The sequence below is a fragment of the Python bivittatus genome, unplaced genomic scaffold, assembly GCF_059951505.1.
Source record: "Python bivittatus isolate LINGU-HERP-01145 unplaced genomic scaffold, Pbiv_v1 ctg000610_np1212, whole genome shotgun sequence".
In the NCBI taxonomy this organism is placed as follows: domain Eukaryota; kingdom Metazoa; phylum Chordata; class Lepidosauria; order Squamata; family Pythonidae; genus Python; species Python bivittatus.
The window spans coordinates 21148288-21171191 of record NW_028277088.1 but is presented as its reverse complement, the minus strand read 5'-3'; the positions used below and the strand labels follow the sequence as shown (position 1 = coordinate 21171191).

The window sequence follows — 22904 nt, the reverse complement described above, 5'->3', positions numbered from 1 at the left end:
TAGTAGAAGGTAATGACTTGATGATATTTACTCTGGAAATCTCTTCACATGGATTGCAAAGCATTGTGTGAATGAAAGCAAAAGTAGAAATAATTTGACAATCATGGAACTATCATTCTGTGTTTATAGAATAATGCAGACATACTTCATTTACACCACCACCTTTCAGCAATGAACAGATGCCACCAATATAGGCTGCCCCACTACGGCTGCTGAGAAACTGGCTCCCCCTTTTAAAACAAAACAGAAACAGCAGTACAGTAAATAAAATCAATAGCATTTGGGGAATTACAATATATTTTCAACAAAAAGGCCATTCATGATGGAAAAGAGTTCTACCTTTGTTAACAAGAAAAAGGAGATGCTTCAGTCTGGATGGTAAGATTTAGCATTTTTATAACCCCACACCCAAAAAATCCTAAACATCAAGCTACTCAGCTCCCTCTGTGTGTTTGTGTGTGTATACATGCAAAAAATAATATGTATTTGTATAGATTGTGCCAAAATACTGCTTGCTCTATAGAATATTACAGTTCAGTTAGAATGATCTGCACAGATTTAACACTACTTGTATGAAACAGATGCTTGAAAATGCAGCACCCAAAGCCATCTTGAGAACAGGATATCTTCCCTTAATATAAAAACTATTAATTGAAAAACTCCGTTATTATAATTTGGAAAATAAAGGACAAAAATGTCATAGTTCTGAAAGCATTATCCCAGGCCAACATTTCTGAGGATCTAGTTAGGCTGCAGATGTTCTGGAACTGCTGTTCCAGAATTATCAGAATAATGTCTGGGTACTGCAGTCTCAACACATCTGGGTGGCCCTAGATGCTAGGGTAGGCTGATTTGAGATAGCCTCTCACCAACTTTACAATGTCACTTTTGCATTCTGTAGCAGAAATAATTTCAGGTGAAGATTGAGATCACATTTAAGCATGACAGAAGCAGCTTGGACAAACTTTCACCACCCTAAACAATATGAATGTTTATATGACTTAAAATTTCTGAGGGAAAAAAAGCAGCAAATTACTACAATATTTCAGGGCCATATGAGATGTGATAGTGGCACAACTGGATGGGAAACCAGTAGGATATCTCAAAGCTGTAGAGTAGGCAGGAAAAGTTGAAAAACACATCTTGGCAAACCAGTTCCATAACGTTGCCAAGAAAACAATGCATGTCCATGCAGTCACCAGGAGTAAAGTCCAACTCTAGAGATACTTATATACTACTGGGGACAATGCTTTGTTTAAACCAGCGGTGGGTATCTGTGGTCCCCAAATCCCATTTTTCATGGTCCTCCCAACACACTCCTTCAGGGATATGTCAACATGAGCAACATAGTTTCCTGCCATGTGCAGACATGACATCCCCAAAATATAGCACAAACCCTAAAGCATAGTTTGGGTGGGGGGAACTACCACACAAAAAACAAGGCCAATGGAAAACTCTAGAAACATCCATGTGCAAATGATACGATCCCATCCTTCCTGTCTTTGGCTTCCCAGCCAAAACATTAAACGTTGCCCATGCCTAGTTTAAGCATCTTTAAAGTGAGAATGGGGATTCAAGTATTTGGAATCTGTGAGGAGGACAACAGAAATGTTTCACTAGCCCTGCTCATTTCTCCACAATAACTTTCTCAATATATTTTTGTACAAATTATAAATTGATACCAAAAAATTCAGTAAAATAAAATGCATCTGGGAGACAGATAACAGGGAGATAACCAATGAGAAGGCAAGGGATATGTTTGTGATGGGGGAATCCACAGGTTTAAACAATTTTGTCATCAGAATAGAGATGAATTCCAATACACTACTCCAAACTGTAACATAGCAGGAAGTATTTTCTTCTGTGTTTCTAGAAATTGCTATTTTGGTTGGTTCATTAAACTGCTCATAAGGTTCTTACTGGTTTCATATAAAGAAAAGAAAGGTGAGTTGCATTAAGCATGACCATTCCAATACTTTCTGGAATTGGGTGAGGACTTTATAGCTCCTCCAAAGATTGCCATCAAATTCAAAATGTGGAAATTATTATATACTGTACATGAGAGAAAAATCACACATAACTAAACTTCATTAAATTTAGTATTAAGTTTAAATTGAAATTGCATCAATATTAGCTTTCGTTCTGATTCCCCATTTTTTTGTCCTTGTGCCATCCACTTTTTGAAATGTGGTCTGTAACACCTCACTCAGAGGCCAAGTGTGGACCCACAGACCCAATGGATTGGGAGTCTCCTGTTTAGCAAAATGAAAACCAGAGATTTCCATCAGTATTTCAATACAGCGATGAGGGGAAAAAACCGATTTATTTATGTTTTTGGCTTTCATTTTCAATTAGCTATGCGTACTCATAACTAAACAAAGTGTAGTTCATCTTAACAGTGCCACGGAGAAATAAGTCAACTTCATTTTTTTTTCTTAAACCACAGTCATAGTTCATTTCAATATAAGAGTTAAACATGTTTAAATAAAAGCATTTGATCTCCTCCTTACAGTCATGATAAAGAAATGATACAATAGTAAGCCATACAACAAAACCATTTCTATGTCTCAAATGATACTTTCAATGGTACAAAGCATTCAAGCTCCATCATCTCCAATAATAACCAAACAATACAAAATTACGTACGAAAAAAGGTGAACTGCATCACTTTTCTCTTTGATAAAGTCTCTCCTATATTTCATAAATTCACGTAGAGTCACCAGTGGGTTTTCAGATATGGTGAACTTGTTATCAGTACCCCAGGTTTCCATGGCAACCAAGACTATCCTGGTGTTGAGTTGTTCTTTATAAATCTAGCACATTAACAAAATGAATGATCACAAAGTAATAGTGCCAATCCTGTTTTTGTTAGAAACATACAGTATATAAAAAAGAAACCAAAGAAAAATCCAAGATAGAGAATACTTGCATTAATCATTGTCATCTACTGTCTAACAAATTAAATTTATTGTGAAAAAAACTAAGCTGTTTTTAGAGTCATTCTTTTGAAAGGTGAAGTGCTTCAGAACTGACTGAAGCTTTGATAGAACGCCAGGGTAAACACACAGCCATAAATATAGCAGTGTTTCTACTTGCTGTTCTGTTCCTATTCTTCATTCATTCATACCCAAGAATCAAGCTAAATAGATGCTGAAAAAATGAATTAACATCTGATTTCTTCCCCTCTGACCTTAAACGAGCATTCCTGTATTAACACTGACATATATCTAGAATAGCATGAGAATTATACTTACTAAATCTGCCATGTTCACCACTGATTTTGCAAAGCTGTTTGTGTGGCCAACTGATAATCGGTGCTTTTTCAGCTAAGAAAGAAAAAAAGACAAATTCCAAGCATCTTTCTGAAACTTCAAGTCCTTTCAAGAATGACTTTATCAAAACCTTTTGCTCCATGACTTTAGATATATGGATTTACAGGGTATCTATTCAGGTATAATTATTTTAAAAATTCATTATGGTACCATAAAAATTGAAATACCAAATGATAGTAAAGGATCTTTTCTGTTTAGTCAGCTACCAATAGCACAAATTGGAGTCCAATATCTGTATCCTACTGGTCAGCTTTTATACACACAGGAGGAGAGAGGTGCCTGCAAGATAATGCAGGCCAAATGCCTACAGAGCAGCAGCACTTAAAAAATATCCAAATTAAAGATAATATCTTTATTAGGATCAACTCAAGACTATGTGCAAGCATTCAAACTCTGTCTATATCAGATACTTTATATATGCAACCTGATATACATCAAACTTAAATTGCTGGTAATTGCTGCTAATGTATAGATTTAATTTATTCTGGTATTTAAACTGCATTGCTTTCCATTTTTTTCCCTACAGGCTTATTGCCTTTACTTTTGTTAACAATTATCCGTCACACTAGAAAGCTGTAGTAAAATAAAAACTAGGATCATATGCGCTATCAGTAGCATGTTTAATGTGTTTGGGATATGAACAGGCCAAACAAATGTTCTCTCAAAGTTTAAATAAGATCAGACTGAACTTGGGCTGCAAAAGATGCTTAGGGGCCTGAAAAATATTTAATCGCTCTTACATTTCCCAAGCTGAGAAAAACATTTTTTCAAGGCCAGACAAAACATCCTTCCCTCTGCACTTTTGCAGTGGAGATATTCTAACACCCCATTAGCTGACCATCCCTGCTCAAGAAGATCCAGGTACACAGAAATAGTTCACCATGCGCAACTATACTGTAGTAAATATTTACAGGGATATTTGGAATATATTATTCCCGCCCATCAATACCCAGAAAGAATGAATAATTATGCGAAACTCCTTTTCTCAACTATGAAACTACCTATCACCCATATGGTAGCTAAATCCTATGTTGTCACAATGAAAACAAGGCAACAACTGATGTAAGTCTGATACAGATGTCATTCCTGTATCATTCATTATTTGTATGTAGTTTACTGGTGGTTGATCAAAATAAAATTGATTGATTTAAACTGCTCTTGATTGCTCTTAATTATAAATATATACTACCAATTCTTTTCTTTTTTTTAAGACAGAATTGCAACATCTATAGGAGGGGTCAGGGGGCCTCTTAGATCTGATGCCTTCCCAAAAACAAGTAGGTTGGCACATGATCTCAAAATTGCTGATTGCAAAAGACTGCATAACATGAGAGCTGTATGTGCTTACTGATCATCATTTTCCAATCTACATTGTGTCATATGCCATTTTCTACTACTTTTCTGCACCAGATTTTGACACAACAAAAGCAGTGCAGAGTTGTTCAGATAGTCTCTTAATTTGTGCTTGTAAAATGCCAAACTCAGAAGATCCTTTATCTACATTTCTGGAAATAATTATAATTAAATAATTTTAATTGTATTATGCATCTATGATATAATTATATTTATAATCTTCTATGTTTTCTATCTCATTATATCAATTACTAAAAGGGAAGGTGGAGGGAACATGAAAATAATATGGCAATGCAGCCACAAACTATAAAATAGGGTGGAATAAAGGAAGTGTAATATACAATTAGAATAGAAACACACTTGGCTTTTTGTAGCATTTTGCACTGTTATTGCTATTTTTACAGCATTTCATTTTCCTTGAGGATTAGTCCAGGTAGCTGAAAGAGCACTACTAACACCAAGGCCATAGGCCTTTGATACAAACACCACAAAATTGCATCATCTAGTCCAGGGGTTCCCAGCCTGGGGTACGAGATGGAATTTCAGGAGGTGAGACAATTTTATGCACCGAGTTAAAAGCTTATTTTTTTTAAGCTCAATATGTTCACCTTTTGTTCCAATTGCATTAGAAATTAGACTTCTTCATATTCAAATGTGATATTACTTTTGTAGGGGGTGTGAACATTAATCAAACATTTCCTAGGGGTGTGGGGCACAGAAAAGGTTGGGAACCACTAGTCTTTTGTACTTGTGATCCAAAATCAAACACAAGTATGTAAGTCACATGCTTATGTCACAACATTACAACCCATGGTTCAACACACACACCCGTCTCCTCCTCCACAGATCCCTATAGACAGGACCTTTGTAAGTCCTGAGAGACCCAAGGACAGAAAGTTGTTTGGAATCCTCTCTGATCTAAACTTTCTTCCTGCTTCATCCAATCTCAGGGTAATTTTTCCCTTTATCTTTCTCCATTGTAATCAATAACCCAGTAATTGCAAATATGTGAGAAAACTTGAAATAATTCTTGCCATGATATTGTAAATGATCAATAGTGAAAAATTGTGATCCCTCTGGTCATCTGAAATACTAAATTGCAATTTGGACATGGCCTCCTCCACCTGTGGAGTCTGGACAATTGTTCCTTGCCCTATCCTTTAAAAAGGCCCTGATCAGTACCCAAGAGGGACGTAGATTAGCAAACTTAGATTAAACCCAATTATGGTTTAGAAGAAAGCATTTGTGAAAGGAACCAGCATCTTCCAAGAGAGCCTAAAAAGGGGCATTCCTACTCAGTGGAATGGAGGCAAAAAATGGAAAACTGGGAGGAGGAATAAGCCAGGAGTCAGCCCCCCTGGTCACAATGGAGTTTATTATCAAATATACATGTGCAGGATGCTACTATTAGTTACTTCACTTTCATGCTGCCTTGAACACCGATTGTACGTCATAAAATAGTGATACAAATAAATTGTTATGGTAAGGGATTTCTGCAAGAATGCTGCTTGTCCTTTCAGATCACAATTCTGCACACACATTTTTTTAATGGCTGTTAAAAACAGCTCTGCTTCTTCCTCTTTCAGTATATTTCAATACTGCATAAATAGCTGCACTGAAGTCCCAGAACTGGAACTCAGCCTTTGGCAATAACAACTAAAATCTGCAACCATTATGAACACACACACACACACCCCTCTCTGCTTGGCAATCCCCAGTCTGGATAGGTGTATAAACATAAGGAGAATCAAACATGTGGTGCTCAATAAAATATGACTACCTTCTTCCCTACTCCTTGAAGAAGCAAGAACATAATCAATAACCTCTTCTTCGACTATGAGGCACCATATATAATGATTTAAATGAGCTCCCCCTTACTTGGTCCCTAAATGAGGATTTATGATGCTACTGCAATGGAAACCCCCCAAAAAAGAATCTGGAATTGTCCCTCTGTAATGAGGGGAGAAAAAAGAAATGCCTTCTGACTTGTAAAAAGATTCATGTAAGATCAATAAGTGAAAGTATATATTATAGGGTTGTGCTTTGTGATTTTTTATGTTCATTTCAAATAATCTACTGATAATATATAGGCTTCTTCTTTTAATGTTGCTATCTCTATTTTAATCATGTTCTGTTTCCTGAATTAACTTGGGGAAGTTAATAGATAATTTTTCCTTGACAGAATTCACACATTGTACTAAGCCATAACTTCCTTAACCATGGTTTATTAAATAAGGCACACCATATTTGGGTTCATACAACACTGCAAGTAAAAAACTACAAACCATATTATGGCTCAGTAGTTAGTATGTATTGTATTACTATAGCTCTTTGTGTTATTCCCTACCCAGCATTTGCTCATTTAGGCTAATCATGCTCATGAATAATTGCACTTACTGAAACTTTCTTTACAATGGCTTGCTCTTTTAAAGATCGTTTCCCCTTGTTGTCTAAAAATACCAACATATATCTGGAGAATACCAATCTGGTGTCCTCCATATATGTAGGAATTAAAATTCTCAGAATTCTGTCTAGTCAAAACACAACCAGAGGGCCTCCAGCTGGGGAAGGCTACTTTATTATTTTATATATTATGAGAAAAAGGTAACAACGTATCTGTGCCAAACATACAGGGAAACCTTACAAAGAATTATAAAGTTTGGCGAAAGAAGCCAACCTATAAATTCACTGCACAACAGAGGACAGTTTACATGATCCATTCCACTAGAGCCTATCATATGACATGCTGTATCTTTGTTCAACCACCAGAAATTCCAACAGAATGCCTACAGAAGATTTGCCAACAGAATATTGCTCAAAATCATTCTTGCTCCTGGAATAAGTATACTGGCATTAGATTTGATTCTCTAAAAAACAAATTCTCTAATCACCAGCAGTTTCAAGAAAAATCTATTGACTGATCTACCTAGCCATGCCTGATTTTTCCAAAATATATCTAAGTCAGCTTTGCTCAGTGGCAGTTCAATATATCTATGTCAGGATTCTGCTTCCAATAGCTAAACTCCCTGCTCCTCCAGACTATTGGTTTGTTTGTCTAGAAGGTGGTATGCCGCAAAGCAAAGTACCACCTTCTAGCATAATCTGCTTTTCCACAAATGCTTCTGACCTCTGATATTGTTTAGCCCAATCTCCAGTTTGATGCAACAAATACACAGAGAGTCCTCAATACACAGCTATCCAACTTCAGCCTGAAGGCCTCCAGAGAAAGGTAGCCCACCCATCCTATAGTTAATATAATTATACCTCTCACCACTCTTAACAGTCTTTGGATATAGTGCAAAACTAAATGTAGTCTTCAGGGAAATAATTCAGAAAAAATGTTATGTTCTGTAAAAAAAACGAAGTCTGTTGTAATTACTAATCTTTCCTTTGTTCTTAGACATCCTGTCGCGTGATTTTCAGCACAGTTCCAGACAGCCCGACTTCACTGGAATGATTAGAATCATTTTGCAATAGGTACATTATGGCTGAATCTATTGTAGACACAAAGCTATGCATGCATTATTGATTACTTTTAAAAGGCCTTGTATGTAAAACCTCACCATTAGATGATCATTTACAATCATTAGCTCAACATATTTCGTTTCATCTTCAACCCTAGGTAGATTCGGTCGGACCTACAGAAAGAGGATGATGCTGTACACATTTAAAAAGGTCAGCAATAAACACCTGATTCTAGACTAATTATTTTGAGCTGATTTCTTTCCTTCACTGCACTTAGAAATAGTTCAAGATACCAAATTAGCAAAAGAATATGTCAGAATTTCTAACATTTAAATGAGAGAAACAGTTTAGCAATCTAACTCTAATGTAAGCTTAGAAGAACCATAATGGGTAAATTTTACATTGAAGTATTGGCTGCTATTGGACTTACTTCAAAAAGAATGTTATGTTTTTTATAGAAAATAACGTTTTTTCCCATGCCTAATAAGCATTTTTCAAAATACAGCTTAATAGATTCCTTTTTTTTTTTAAAGCAACTCCCATAGCCTTTAACTTTATTAGTGAATTCCTCTTTGTGTTAAATGTCTGCAAAGCCATACACTTTATTTATGAGTAATATTTATATTTCTGTACTTCTCACTTTAAAAAAATACACATTACAGCGTGCCTATTCTGTGTGACATTGTTTCCTCACACGTTTTCTACAGCTCTGTAATGTCCAGAACAGCAGCCCCAAATGCAGGGCATGGGGGTACCGAAGGACATTCCACTGCTTAGCTCAACCGTCAGGCAAAGAGCATCAACTGACCTCATTTGTTTTTCTGTTTCCTTTAAACAAAAATGCAAACATTCAGAATCTCATGAGACAGTCAAGCTTGAGATCCCTTCATTCTTGACATTTTGGGCATTTAACTTTTTAAATAAGCATTTTATTTTTTATCTTCTTAAGGTATCTTCTCTGTTTATATTTTAACTCCTGTAATATTATGTGAAATTGTGGGAAGACATCCATTCCCTGCACAGATGGTTGACCCATGGCTTAGTCAGATGCAGGTCACGATATCAACACCCACTCACCAAAATGAAGAAAAAACGTGTAGTATGATACTGAAGACATGTGATAACTTTTTCAGAAATACACCCACTAATGCAGAAGAACAGTTTCCAAATAGCAAAGATTCAGCTTAATTGCCTTGAACAGCCACTGGTCAAATGATGTAGAAAGTATTTTTTTCTGTTGGTGTAGCAGCAGGCAAAATGGAAGAGGGAACAAGGGGAAGCTTGCTTCCCTCCCAGCCTCTGATGAGACCTTCCTCTTTGGATTGTTATCTATTATCTAAGAACACATTGGAAGTTCTCAGAATGAAAAACTGGGCTTATAACAGGGATGTGGGGAGGCAGGCAAAATAATGTGTCCCGCATTCGCTGAAAACGAAGCCTGGATAATTTGCTCTTTAAAAGAGTACATGTAGAAAGGACTGGATGAGAGGGCATACCTGCCTTTTTCTTCTTTTATATCTTGGTTTCGCACCAAATTTCTGTGATGTGGTATTCATGTGCCAGAATTCTAAATGGGACACACATTCCAGTCAGTCTAATGGCGGTTAAGAAAGTCAAGCACTTTCAGCAGCAAAATGAACAAAGGTTGAATAAAAAGCTATTATAAACATTGTAAGTAATACTCAAAACTGAAGCAAATAAAGGGGGATAACCATATTCATCTACTGCAACAGAAACAACACATTTATTACATTAGAAATTCATCAATGCAGCGGTTGGCATTTTCACCAAAGGACTATTTTGTAGTTGCTCACCATTAACAAGTTCATGCGTTTGATGAAGTGGGCTACAGAGCCATGAAAGATGAAACCAGAATAAGCTTGTTAGTTTTTAAAGTATAATGAAATCTTTCATAATAAAGGAAACCTTAAATGTTTGCACCCCTCAAAATGGTTTCTTGTTCAATGTATTCTTACCTCTGGAAAGGCAAGATACTCATTTCCTTAATAAATGAGAGAGTCTTCCTATCTGTAAACTTCTTGACTTGAACTGCCATAAAATAATCTTAGGATGAGTTGGAACCCCATAGGATATTCAAGTAAACAAGTTATAAAAACCCAAGCTAAAATTTAATCATGAGGCCTTCACAAGCCAATGAAAGTGCTGTTTAATAAGCAAATGATCTATATATTGGTGGTGGCAAATGACACTATAAAACATGACAGAATGTATGAAGCCAGAGCATTGACCAAACACTGACAGTAGCTCTGTTCATGCATTTAGAAATCAGCAACAGGGAATTCATCTTTGTGGAGAACAGGAACAAGAGTACTCCTTCACTACCACTACATGGGTGCACACATATCACATACCCTCTACGTGTAGGATGCAACTATAGTGGAGAAGTCTCTCTATCTATGGAGGCTCTCAATGCAATTTAGGATCCTGATTTCCAAGACTTCTAACTTTCATGGAGAGCCTCACTGGGAGAAGAGTGTTTCCAGTTATCACATGCTCTGTTTTTAAGACAAACTGGAGTAGAGAAAAGGTGAATGAAAAATAAGTCTTGCTCATTCCAAATCAGTGATGTGGAAGAAAAGGAAAGTCTTTTTCATAAATGGGAAATTCTCTTAAAACTGATTAAAACCTTACAGAACTAAAAATACCCCCTTGAAATGTTCAGCATTTGGGCAGGAACTGACTTTTAACATGTTAGTCTTGTAAATGAAATGTAAGAAAGTTTAATCAACTTTAAAGAGTTGCAAACAATAGCTTTTTATATCAGTTCCAATCCTTAGCCTCTTTTGACCTATAAAGAGTCTTCTTTAGAAAGCCAACCATTAAATAACTTTCACAAAATCAAAAGCCATACAAATCTTTTGAGGAGGGGGGAAAGTGTTTTTTCTGGTATTTTAATCCTGTGTTCAGAGAAGCTTTTATATTATTAATAACAACAGAATAAAAAAAACAGCAATGATTTAACTACAAAATAAATGCAACAATAAGAGTATTAAAAATATACCAGATGGAAGATAATCCAGAGGAAATTCAAATAATCTGGATTTGTACACAGAGTGTAAATGGAATTCCTCCTAAAATAAAAGACATCTAAATTTAGTAAATCAATCCAAACTGAGGCTGATGCCTTAGCTAGAACTATGCATTTTTGTACCCAGGAACTTGCAGAACATAATATATGCACAGACATATAAGTACCCATTCACATATACACACTTGCATATTCACATACACATATGCAAAAATATACAATGAAGATTACTTTTCTAAATTCATTTTTATTTCTGAATTCTTACAATAGCTAGAATTTATGTAAGGACTGGAAGTCATACATTAAATATATAAAGAACAATCTGAGGATAATCTTTGCTGTTTAATTCTACTTACTTGAGAAGCAGAGTTTTCTTCCGGCTCAATAAGATATGTGTGATTACCATCATAGAACATACCACTGTTAAAAAAAAGAGACAGGTATATGACTTGCAAGTTATAATTAAATACATATGATAATATTATTTGTAAAAAAAAGAACCTCATGTACAAATAGGCTATCATTGCCCCATAATTGTTGACTCTTCAATTGGCTTGGGAAGTTAATTTTGGTTGTTTCCTGTTCTGGGATACAAACCAATTCATCTCCTTGTCAGTTGAGGATAAACCCAGAGGAATTTCCTCTCTTTTCTTCTCTGCTTATGGGCAGAACAGCTATATACCTCCTTCCATGCTATTAATTTAGACTGCATCAAAAACAGTATTCTTCGCAAAGCAAGGGCTCTATCAAACAATTATTGACCACAATGAATTTGAGTTCTAGTTCATTACACCGGGCAGTAGCAGTGCCTACAGTTTGCCACCAGTGGGCAGTAAAGCTGCAAGCTGGTAAAAATACCTTACTTATTTTTTGGATAACTAGGTTCTCACTTTACAGCCATGTTTATTTGCTACAACAGTTTCAAGAATCCCTCTTTGTAACTATCTGAGCTTTCAGGTCTGTGATAATGTGCCTGTTGTGAGTCAACAAAATAGGATGCAAATGATTGGGAACTAATATTTAACAGTGTATGCATATGAGATCTACAGTGTTTCAGATCTGTGACAATATACATTCTGTATATCAGGGGTTATATTTGAGAATTCTTGCCCTAAACCTTTATTTCTCAAGGATATACCCTGAATACAGAATACCATATTTAAAACAATATTAGTATATCTTTCAGATCAAATATGTATACAGTGGTATCAGACCAGTGCATGCAGTTATCCTACATGTAGTAACAATGGTTGCTAAATCCACTGTAGTTAAATTTTAGGATGATATCACCCCTTGATGATAAAAGCAATTTGAGAGTGGAACCAATTATTTTAGAGGAGGGTTAAGCATCCCCAAACTGGATGTTTTCAAGCAGAGGCCAGCTTGCAATTTGCAAGGGATATTCTATCCCTAGAATTCCTATATCTAGGTCATATAATGTCAAAGGTCTTCTCCAAGTATGATTGTATGTTGGTGCTAGGACTGAAAAAGAGCATAGTAGTCCTGTGCTTTTTCAGTTTTGTGCTGCTAATCCTGTCTAAATATCAACACCTCTGGATTTGGTAGAGCCCAGAAATGCCAAATAAATTATTTCACTTTCCTGTATAGCAAGAATGATGTTCAGCTCTGTGTTTGGGTATTCAAAGTAGGGCTAGCTATAAGTTAAAGAATAAATTACAGATAGTCCTCGGTTTACGATGGTAATTGGGACTGGAACTGCGATCACTAAGCAATGTGGTCGTAAAGCATGACATCACATGACCATGCCACTTAGCAATGGCAATTCCAGTACTCCCAGTTGCCATTCTTAAGCGAATCACTGAGGTTCATTAAGCAAGGATGTCACATGGTCACCATTTGCAACCTCCAGCCAGCTTCCCCACTGACTTTGCTTGTTGGAAACCAGCAAAGAAGATTGCAAATGGTGACCATGTGACCACAGGGATGCTGTGATGGCCAGAACTCTGAGGACCAGTCATAAGTACCACTCGTTCAGCACTGTTGCAAGTTTGAACAGTCACTGAACAAGTTGTTGTAAACCAAGGACTACCTGTAGTGTTTTGAGACCAGTCTGGAGGATGACACCTCATCTCAGGAAGGTGTTCAGACTTGTGTGTAGTCAATTACAGACAGGTTCGGTAGAATGACAGAATTGGAAGACTATTCATGAGACAGTCCCCTCTTATAAGTAGCTTATGGGATAGTACTATCACTATAATCTCACATACATATTCCCATATATAATGTTACAGCCTCTCATTTCATTACAAATATTTCTAAAAATGTTCAATACTAGCAAAGTGGTAGAGTTACCCAAGTTTTAGATTTAGTAGATCTACAATCTAAAATTTCAGTAGCTCAATGACAGAAAGACAAGAAAAAAAAATGACTACACACGTATTCCACAGATCAAAGACTTTTTCACCTGGCATAAAGTGTGGTAAATTTGAAGAAAGGGTTGAAAATCAAAACCAAGATGAGAATTTAGAATATTTTATAAAACACCAATTTTCCTGGACGTGCCAGGGGACATAGCAGTGCACATAATTGTCTCCCCACTCATGTCTCCTTTTGTTTAGTTGGCATTTAGATCATTTAGAGGACTGGATCCCTCTTTGTCAAGTATTTTTAATACTTGGATTTTGACCTTGCACATATAACCTTGGTTCTTCCTTTACAACTGGCAAGCTGATTAAATAATGTATGTTATGCATTCAGTTATGGCATGTTCTCACTGGAATGGCTTAAGCAGTAACTAGCTGCTCCTGTATTCCCTGGAGACTACATTTGTTATTTAAAAAATCAATATCTGTTTGTACACTTGCAATGTTTTTTCTTTTGAAATCAATTCATAATTTTCATCAAGGATCCTTTTAGTCAGACATACATTCATTTGCATGTACTTACTGCTTAATATGAATATATCTTTTTCACTACCCAGTTAACCTAATTATTGCTTTCTGATCATTGTTAAAAGCTGAGCTTTAATTCCTCTCCTTGATCTTTCATAGGAACAGTGATTTAGTACAGTTTTTCTACTTCATCTCAGCAGTAATATAATATGGAAGTTTAAAATGTTAGTATTTCTCTGTAAGATCACATTTGTATGAGTATGTATTAGATGTTCTCTAAGTTTTTATTCTCTCTTTTTTAATTTTGCTTTTGTTGTTATTACTGGTTTATATTTCTTCTTAACTTTAAAAAAAACGGTTTTGCATACATTTTCATTACATTCATACATGTATATTCATCTCATCATTCTGTTTCAGGATAAGCAACCTTACACAAAACATACATAGAGTAAGTAGTAAGCAAAAGAACGTAAAAGTCAGGAGATAACAGAAATGAAAAGGAAATCTAACTAAATTTACTTTACACCAACAGCATTAATTATACTTCTCCATAACTTTCTACCATTGCAAATAGTCTTTGCTTCATTGAAGTCTTTTTCAAGGTCTCAACTACTCCAATAACATATTTCTTAATCTTCTACTTCCTCTTAAGACATTAACTCTTCTTTTACATATATATGTTTTGCAATTCAATTTGAATCAGGTATGTTAGAGTACTGCACACACTTTCTAGCAAAAACTATGTTGACTGGCAAGGTAGTCTTTACATTATAGAGATCCTAGCTTGCGTAGAATAGCATGAAAAAGCTCAGGATAAAACCAGACTCTGCTTGCACTTGTGGTATACTAGCCAAAATATGCCCAAATTGACCAGTCTTGTGTTTTTACCATCAGCATGAATGCTACATGAGACATGGATACAACTTAAGCTAGTAAGCTACTTTACTGTTTCTTTAAATTACTAAAAAGGGACAAGGAATAAAAAAGGGAAAAGGGAGAGAGAGAGGGAGGGAGGGAGGGAGGGAGGGATGGAATGACAGATCTTTAGGCAGAGATCTAAAGCACTAAAACTTTACTATCAAAGAAAACCATGTAGCCAAAGCCTAAAAAATGCATTAAAATACTATTTTTTGGGTGATGCTCAGTTTATAACATGAACATAATGTGTAATGTACCATACATTTGCTAAAGAGAGAGATGATAGACAGACAGACAAAATTACAGAATGAGGGGGGGAAATGGACAATATAACACACACACACACTCATACATACAACTAAACACAATCTTCATTTCTGCAAAATAGGTACATAATAATGTTTAAATATATTTTGAAAAGTGATACTGAAAGTATCAAGCCATCAATCAATGAAGTTCCCCTAAGATAAGTGCAAGGCTTTCAGAGAAACGGGAAGATGACAGAGAATCCTGAGATAAGTGCTTCTATTTATAGCAGCAGCATCTCCTGCTTGACCTTAGAAATAATATCTTACCAGGATGAGCATTCAGGTTTGAGGTATATGTATGAAATATGCATATGAAATATAAACATATGAATGCATATGGAATGAAATATAAGCAAACAAGTAAATAATTCTCTGCATTTAGAATGTAGGAAATGTTTTATATACATTAACTTGGGAATTATGGTACCGCAAAACAGAGTAGTACTGCTATCCCCAGTTTACAGATTAGGTAGGAGTAGAACATGGCTGTGACAGAGGGGCCTGCCTAACTTCTGTTTATGAGTTTGCAGTTGGGCTAAGATCTGAAGCAGGGATTTCACTCAACAGCACAGTTCTACAAAGGCCCACTTTTATGATTAATCTTAGAGAAACTTACTGAAGTCCTTGGCAGGTGGACAGAGCAACAAATGAGTCTGGATTCCCTCTGATGTGACCTTGATAATAACAGTGTTCTCCTCCCTGCAATTAGAACAGAGACTATGAATTAACATCACTTCCACCATGTCACAAAGGCTCTCAATCAATCCACAGAATAGGTTGTAAGTCAGCCAGGTTGAAATAAATGGTTGATTGATACGGCAATATCTGGTTGGGCCTCCCTGTATTTGCTGATGGAAGGGGTGGACCCAAAGAGTAGGCAACAGAGTAATTGCCAAGCTTTATGTTATCTACTCTTGCTTAGAATGCTGATCTCTTAGTGTTTTCTGCCCCTTCCTCTCATCTTCAAGAACTCTGCTCTGCTCCATATACAGATATATAGCTTTATGTCATGCAGGTTATCCTCTCAACTTACATTATTATTACATTAAGTCAATGGATCATATGAAGACATTGAAGAATTCTTCCAAGTAAGTTTTTTCCCCCCACAAATGGTTGTAAAACTTCGCAATAAATGTTTGCAAGTAAATTGGGACAGGAAAAAAGGACTGCTCATATTCAAGAGAAATAGGTTCTGTGGGCTGAATATGGTCAATGGATTTCTCCAGTGAGCTCCACTGAAGATATACTTATTCAGAAAGCTCATGTACTCAGTCACCAAATATGGCTTAAACCAGTGTTTTTCAAACTTGGCAACTTTAAGGTGAGTGAACTTCAATGCCCAGAATTCCCCAGCTAGCATTCTGGAGAATTCTGGGACTAAGGTCCACACACCTTAAAGTTCCAAGTTTGAAAAACACTGGTTTAAACACTTTTTGGCTGCTTGCAAATAATGACTTTCTAAAACAACATTCTAGCGTGAACTTTGTAATTCAGAAGTTCATTTCTCTCCTTGTAACAGTCATTTATCATATCAGCTTTGCAGGCTTGTGCAATGTTTCAAGCTTTCAAACAACAAAAACTACTCTGCCAGAAGTGGAACCTATTGTTGTAATAGAAATGTTAACTTTAGTTTGATTGTCATTGGGAATTAAGTAACTTATCTATGCTTGAACTCATCTAGTGCAGACTAATCTTCATTTGTTAAGAATACTGGGAAACATAACCAAACCCTATGTGAATCAATGTTTTTTTTACAAAGGTATTTTAAAAATTAACTAAATGTATTTAAATTAACTAAAATTAAAAATTAACTATATGCATTCATACTCTATAGGGAATAAACCTCTATTTTCCTACAACACATTACATTCCAATAAATAAGCATCACATAAAAAGCTCGCTCCCCAATTTGGATCTTCCAGTCCTAAAAACAGCACTTGCAGGTTGAGGTAAAATGTCACTTTTCATAATTCCTACGTAGATGTCCTTTAGCAATTTGCTAGCCAAAGGAAAGAGGAGGCAATTGGTGACATCATTTGTTAGTCACAATGATGCCCTGACTTAGCCAAGCTAATGAGTTGCCTGATATTTCTGAAACAGCAACAGTTGATTAACCTTTTTTTCCCCAGCAGGTTGAAGGGAACTGGGTTGAGAAATCATTATTCTCAGCACGTAGGTACATTTTATTACCAATTACTAAAACATCCACAAGTTCCAGTCAGCAGAAAGATAATGCAACATTCTCAAGTTGCACTGAGACAAAGGTCATCGGTGCACGGAGGAAAGGGAAAAAGACAAAAGACAGGTGCTTGTCCACAAATAAGACTGTGGTATTTATGAAATAAACTTCATTTTGTGTGGCATAAAAACTCAGTACACTAAGGAAGCATTATTCCACACCAATCAAACTTCAAGACAGATCGTGAAGGAATGCAGAATTGTAGAAGTAGATAGTTTACAGTAAGAGGAACAACCCTAAAAAATCAGAATCACAAATCACAAATTGTCTGGTGACATCAAGAGAGAAAGTGACTAGGGCTGTGTTCTGCTGAGAAACTAGTTACCCATGTTTATCAACTGCCCCTATTTTTTTTCTTCTTTCTCTCTCTTATTCTGTTGATTTTTTGTTGGGTATAATTTGGGATATATTTGAAGAGTGAGACTGATGAGTGGGAATGTATGTACTTGCTCTGCAGACAAGATCAGGCAGAGATGCCATTTGACAATTAAACACTTGTTAAAGTTATTTTGTGGCAATCAAAAAGAAAACATTCAAAATGTCTGTGTCTCATTATAGAATTCTATCTCTTTCCAGTTACAGATGGTGCAAGGATTTATTAATTGTTTATGCTAGATGAGAACCTACTTATTTACCTGGTCTTTTCACTGAATGTATGCTACTGTGTTGTTTGGTGTCTTGTTTTTATGATACAGTTCCATGGTTCTAACTTTTGTAATTATGTAATTATACTCTGCTTTTGGATTAGGTGAAAAAAAATATAAGTAATAATAAATAACATATATATATAAAACCACAGGCACCTACTCCATATCTTTCAGGTCCCAACAAATATTTTGAATGGGAAGAATATGGGTGGTGAACTGGAACAATAAAAAGAGGGTATCTGTGTTTTTATTTGGAAAGTCATGCAGTTTTTATCAAAAGTATAACATATAAGATCATTATTCTAAATATAAGCTTTGAAAACAGTAAATGGTCAGTTGAAATCACAGAAACAATACAAATACTTCATCAGCTCCAGAAAAGTGTCCTTGATGTCAAGGCAGTCCTGTGCTATTGATACAACGCTTCGTGCATTCAGCTGCAAGGCATGGAAAGATGGCTTACTGACATCTGGCAAGAGAGATACACAGCATCTGCTCAGAGAGCTATTTCTTGATTGCTTTAAGAGCAAAGAAACTGGCTTTGAATAGCATGTAGGAAAAGGCAAGAAATCTAGGGACTGTTTTTTCTTGCCTTCTTGATTCTAAACAAATAATAATAATTACTAGAAGGAAACCCAGACTCTAAGGTTGAATTCTTGACTTAATTTACTCTCTCGACTCTCTGGCATAAGCCACATCACAGATGTGAGCCAGTTAAGGTCAAAACGTGTTATATGCAAACACATATAACCCAACATGGTGTTCTCTGAATATGTTAGAATTACAGCTCAGAGGAAATGCCAGGTTGGAAAGCCTTCTAACCAAATGCAGTGTCTTTCTTCTTCAGGAAACAGTCATGGGTGTGGCTTATTTGGAAACAAGACAACTGAAAGTCGCTTCATCGTTCTTCTAAGCCACTTCTATTCTCCAACTCCTGTAAATCCAGAAATTAATCTGCACCTTTTGGTTTAGAACCATAAAGAAAGAAAAGTGTGGAGCTGAATTACAGGAAAAAAGAAGGGTTAAGGGGATAAGAAAAAGACTTAGCATATTCATAGTAATACTGCTATGGATCCAAATTACTCCTTCCCAGATTCCTTTTTCCCTAAAAGAAGCTGGTCATTTGTTACACATATAAGCACCTGCATTTTGAGAACTTCAGATAAAATTTGGTAAGGGACCAAGTTCCCGTAACCGTATCTTAATTTTACAACATGCAGGGCATTTATATAATTTGCACAATGTCACTGCTATTCAAATGACACAAATGATGTCCTTTGCATCCATTTATGCCACTTGCAACATCATTTGATGCCAGTGACTAATTTGTGATATTTGTGTACTCTGCGATATTATGCAATGATAGAAATAGCCACAATGGCATACTTTCCTATTTAACAGACATTTGCAAGAAACAGGCACCCCCTCCCCCAACCATCCATTAAAATGAGCTTTCACTGGCTTCAGAGTGGCATTAGGGTTTTGCCTGTGCTTGGGACAACCTTTGCCTGAATGTCTTCTCTTTGAACCCTATACATTGTTCCTTTGCTCATATTTCCTCTTTGAAGTCTAGCCCTTTCATCCTGACATCCCCCCATTTTCTCTTCTTTAATAAATTCTAAATAGTATTTTAAATATATATTTTGGTGCCAATTTGTGTCAGGTCTGTATGTGTAATCTGGTAACATGACTCACAGAGCCCAGGCTTCTCCAGATTGATTTCCAAAGACTGGGTTATGATGCCCTTCAGTTTCTCAATTAGTAGAAAAGAAAAGCATTTTCCTTCTTTTGACCCTGATCCTACAACCTGTGTCTTTATTATGGTGCCTGCCTTACAGAACACCCTCCTGCTGGAGATTCAGATGACCCCAACTCTGTTGGTCTTCCAGAAGGCCATGAAGATCTGCATTTTTGCCCAGGCACTGGGACCAGGATGTTAATGGAGACTGGCATGGGTGTGTTGATAAGGAATTTGTTAAGTGCCTCAATTTGACCCTTTTTGTATTATATATTTATTTTTTTGTTGTTCGCCTGCAGTTCCATTGGTAGATGGGCAGCAATATAAATTTGTTAAATAAACAAACCAACCCTGAATGTCAAAGGTGGTGGCAGCTGCGTCACCCTGGACTGTCCTGGTTGGATAGGGGACAGAGATGTAAATAGAAGGAAGGGAGGGGAAGACACTCCCTTGGGGCTGCATGCAAAGGAGCCCTGTTGAGCATTTGGTCTTTTAAAAAACAAAGCTGCAGGGTGGCATGTGCAGTCTTGCTCTGAAGGAAAGCCTACTTTGACTAGGGAGACAGAATGGTAGGGCACAACAGGAGATGGAAATTATACTGACCCATGCACACTTCTACCCATTCTAGATAATATCCACCAGAAGCCACCATGTTGCCATTGTTCCTAGAGTCACTTGTGTTCTCAAGCCTCTGAACAAATTGTTGGCAAGTGAGATAGGGACCATCATTGCAGCAGCTGCTGTGGTGCATCTGGAGGTAGAGTGAGGAGCTGGACCAAGCAATGGAAGCAGATCCCTAAAAACCTCAGCACTTGTTGCTCACCACTGTCTTTCTTTCTGAGCTCTACACAGGTCTTATGCCCACTACTGTAGTTGCAGTGGGGAAGAAGTAGTCTGGTGACCCTTCTCCTTCCTTCTTTCTGGTGACTCTAAATGAGAGATGGGAGATCAGGGGTTTCAAGTGGTAGAACCTCTGCAATATATACAGCACACATTTTGCCCTTTAACAATCCCCAAATTCATTGCTGAAAACTCATGAATTTGCCAGATCTCATCATTTGTCAAGGATAGGTTGGAAGCACTGCATTTCAGCACTTGAAAAGTAGAATGGGGGCCAGCAAGAAGCTCCTGTAGAGTTGGCTAACAAAAAAGATCAGGTTGTTCAAAATTAAAAATTTGTTGCAATAATTATCACTCATTCATTTTTCCACCTCTTCTACCTTATAACCTTTAAAAAGTTTGTTTTAATGAAAAAGGCCTTTGTATTACCATAATTAGGAATGCCCTTATATTAGGATAATTAGGGAGAAGAGCACCAACTTAAACAGGAAGGATCAAATAATTAAGATGTCTTAATCCTCCTTATGTCACTTACAAGACTTGAATGTACTTCTGAAAGTGTTGCACTGAGAAAGCCTGTCACTTTCATATTCCTACCACAATAAAACAGATATCATAATTATCTAGAGATGGTTATTCTTTGTATAGAAAACTTTTGCTGTCATATGTATGTACTATTAATTTCCAGAAATATATTCCCAGCATGGCCAGTGCTATGCAGGTTGAAATGGAGAATAGTGTAGTTCAAAACATTTCAAGCCACTGAACTAGAGAAGACTGGGATAGATCTTAAATTTTGGGTGGAAAAGGAATTTTCATGACAAGAAGTTAGGCCATCAGTCCATTTAACTTAATATTACTATCTATATCAGCTGGGATCATCCATCACACAACATATAATGTAGTTATTTTGGTTTTGTATATTATATGAATCCAACCACAGTTTATGGCTTAGTATGTTGTCCAAAGAATCAATCATAAGAGCCCACAGTGGTTTATTTAAAAAGCCACAACTACATCAGTTATGGCTTAGCTCAATGTGTGTACTCCAGCACCTGTTTACTGGCTGGCTCCAGATATCCTGGTTTCATGACTAGGGTACCCACATGACTAGGGTTCCCCACATCTTAACTGGAGATATTAGGAAACAAGCCTATATTCCTCCATATAAACCAGCTTACTACAATATTACTGGATCTGCTGTCATACCATGGAAAGAGCTTTGGCTAATATAAAAGAATTATGATATACTGAAGATGCACCTTTTTTTCAGTTCTTGATATGATTTTAGACCCAAGAAAACTGCATTGTATCACAGCCATTCAATCGATCTCATCCCACTCCTCTTGGTACTATCATAGCTTCAGGAAAATACTATGCAAAGTATAAAACCAGAGTTGTTTGTTTGTTTGTTTTTTTTACAAATCAATAACGATGCTATTTTTTCCATGTTATGTCTACCCACAGTCATTTGCTTTTGCTAATTTATACAATGTTGGAAAATGGAAATATTGCACAAAGTGGAACTACAGATGAGGATTAAAGTAAAGATCAGCAAAAGGAGTTTTCCAAAAGCATTTTTGCTGGAGTAATGCAACTGTGGAGAGAAAAATTTCCCTGCTATTGCTAAGTCCCCTACATACCTACTCCCCAAACCAATTTTTCCCAATTTGCATCTCAGAGCCTAGGTAGCTCCCTAAGGCAGGAAAGAAACCCCGGACAGTACAAGCAGCTCTTCTCTGTTACCTATTTGCCATGGAAGAATTACAGTCTACAAGCACCTGGATAGTTTAAAAATGCTGCATAACAATGTGGTTTGTTACATAATGTATTTTTATTGCTCTTCCAGTACATTTTTTTAAAATAAAAAGGTATTGAAATACATAGACCATTCTTTTGTTCTATAATACTATCTAAATTGTGTGGAGGACTTATTTTTGGAAAAGCATCTCTCAAAAAAAATAAAAATAAAATGGCAAGACAATAATCGCACAGTTTTCTTGCACTGGAACACTACTGTGATACAGGAAATCTGGACCCATTTAAGAACAGAATCCAGACACTTCAAAAAACAAAACAAGCAAACAAAAACAATTGTTGTTTGTCCAAGATCTTTCCTTCACACACTCTCCTTTACAAAAATGCCTTTGCTATTTCACATGG

General features: G+C 36.4%; 1 protein-coding gene across 8 annotated transcripts in view; it reads right to left on the bottom strand.

Moving 5' to 3' along the window:
• ADAM22 (ADAM metallopeptidase domain 22) overlaps positions 1-22904 on the bottom strand; it is a 145204-nt gene that overhangs the window by 61195 nt on the left and 61105 nt on the right. For all 8 annotated transcript variants that reach the window (XM_088150501.1, XM_088150500.1, XM_088150496.1 and 5 more), the window contains exons 5-12: positions 15894-15976; positions 11556-11619; positions 11173-11242; positions 9647-9717; positions 8249-8323; positions 3255-3326; positions 2647-2813; positions 146-230 (exon numbers count right to left, since the gene is read on the bottom strand). In XM_088150501.1, the coding sequence (XP_088006627.1) occupies positions 146-230; positions 2647-2813; positions 3255-3326; positions 8249-8323; positions 9647-9717; positions 11173-11242; positions 11556-11619; positions 15894-15976 (687 nt within the window). The remainder of the gene's footprint in view (positions 1-145; positions 231-2646; positions 2814-3254; positions 3327-8248; positions 8324-9646; positions 9718-11172; positions 11243-11555; positions 11620-15893; positions 15977-22904) is intronic.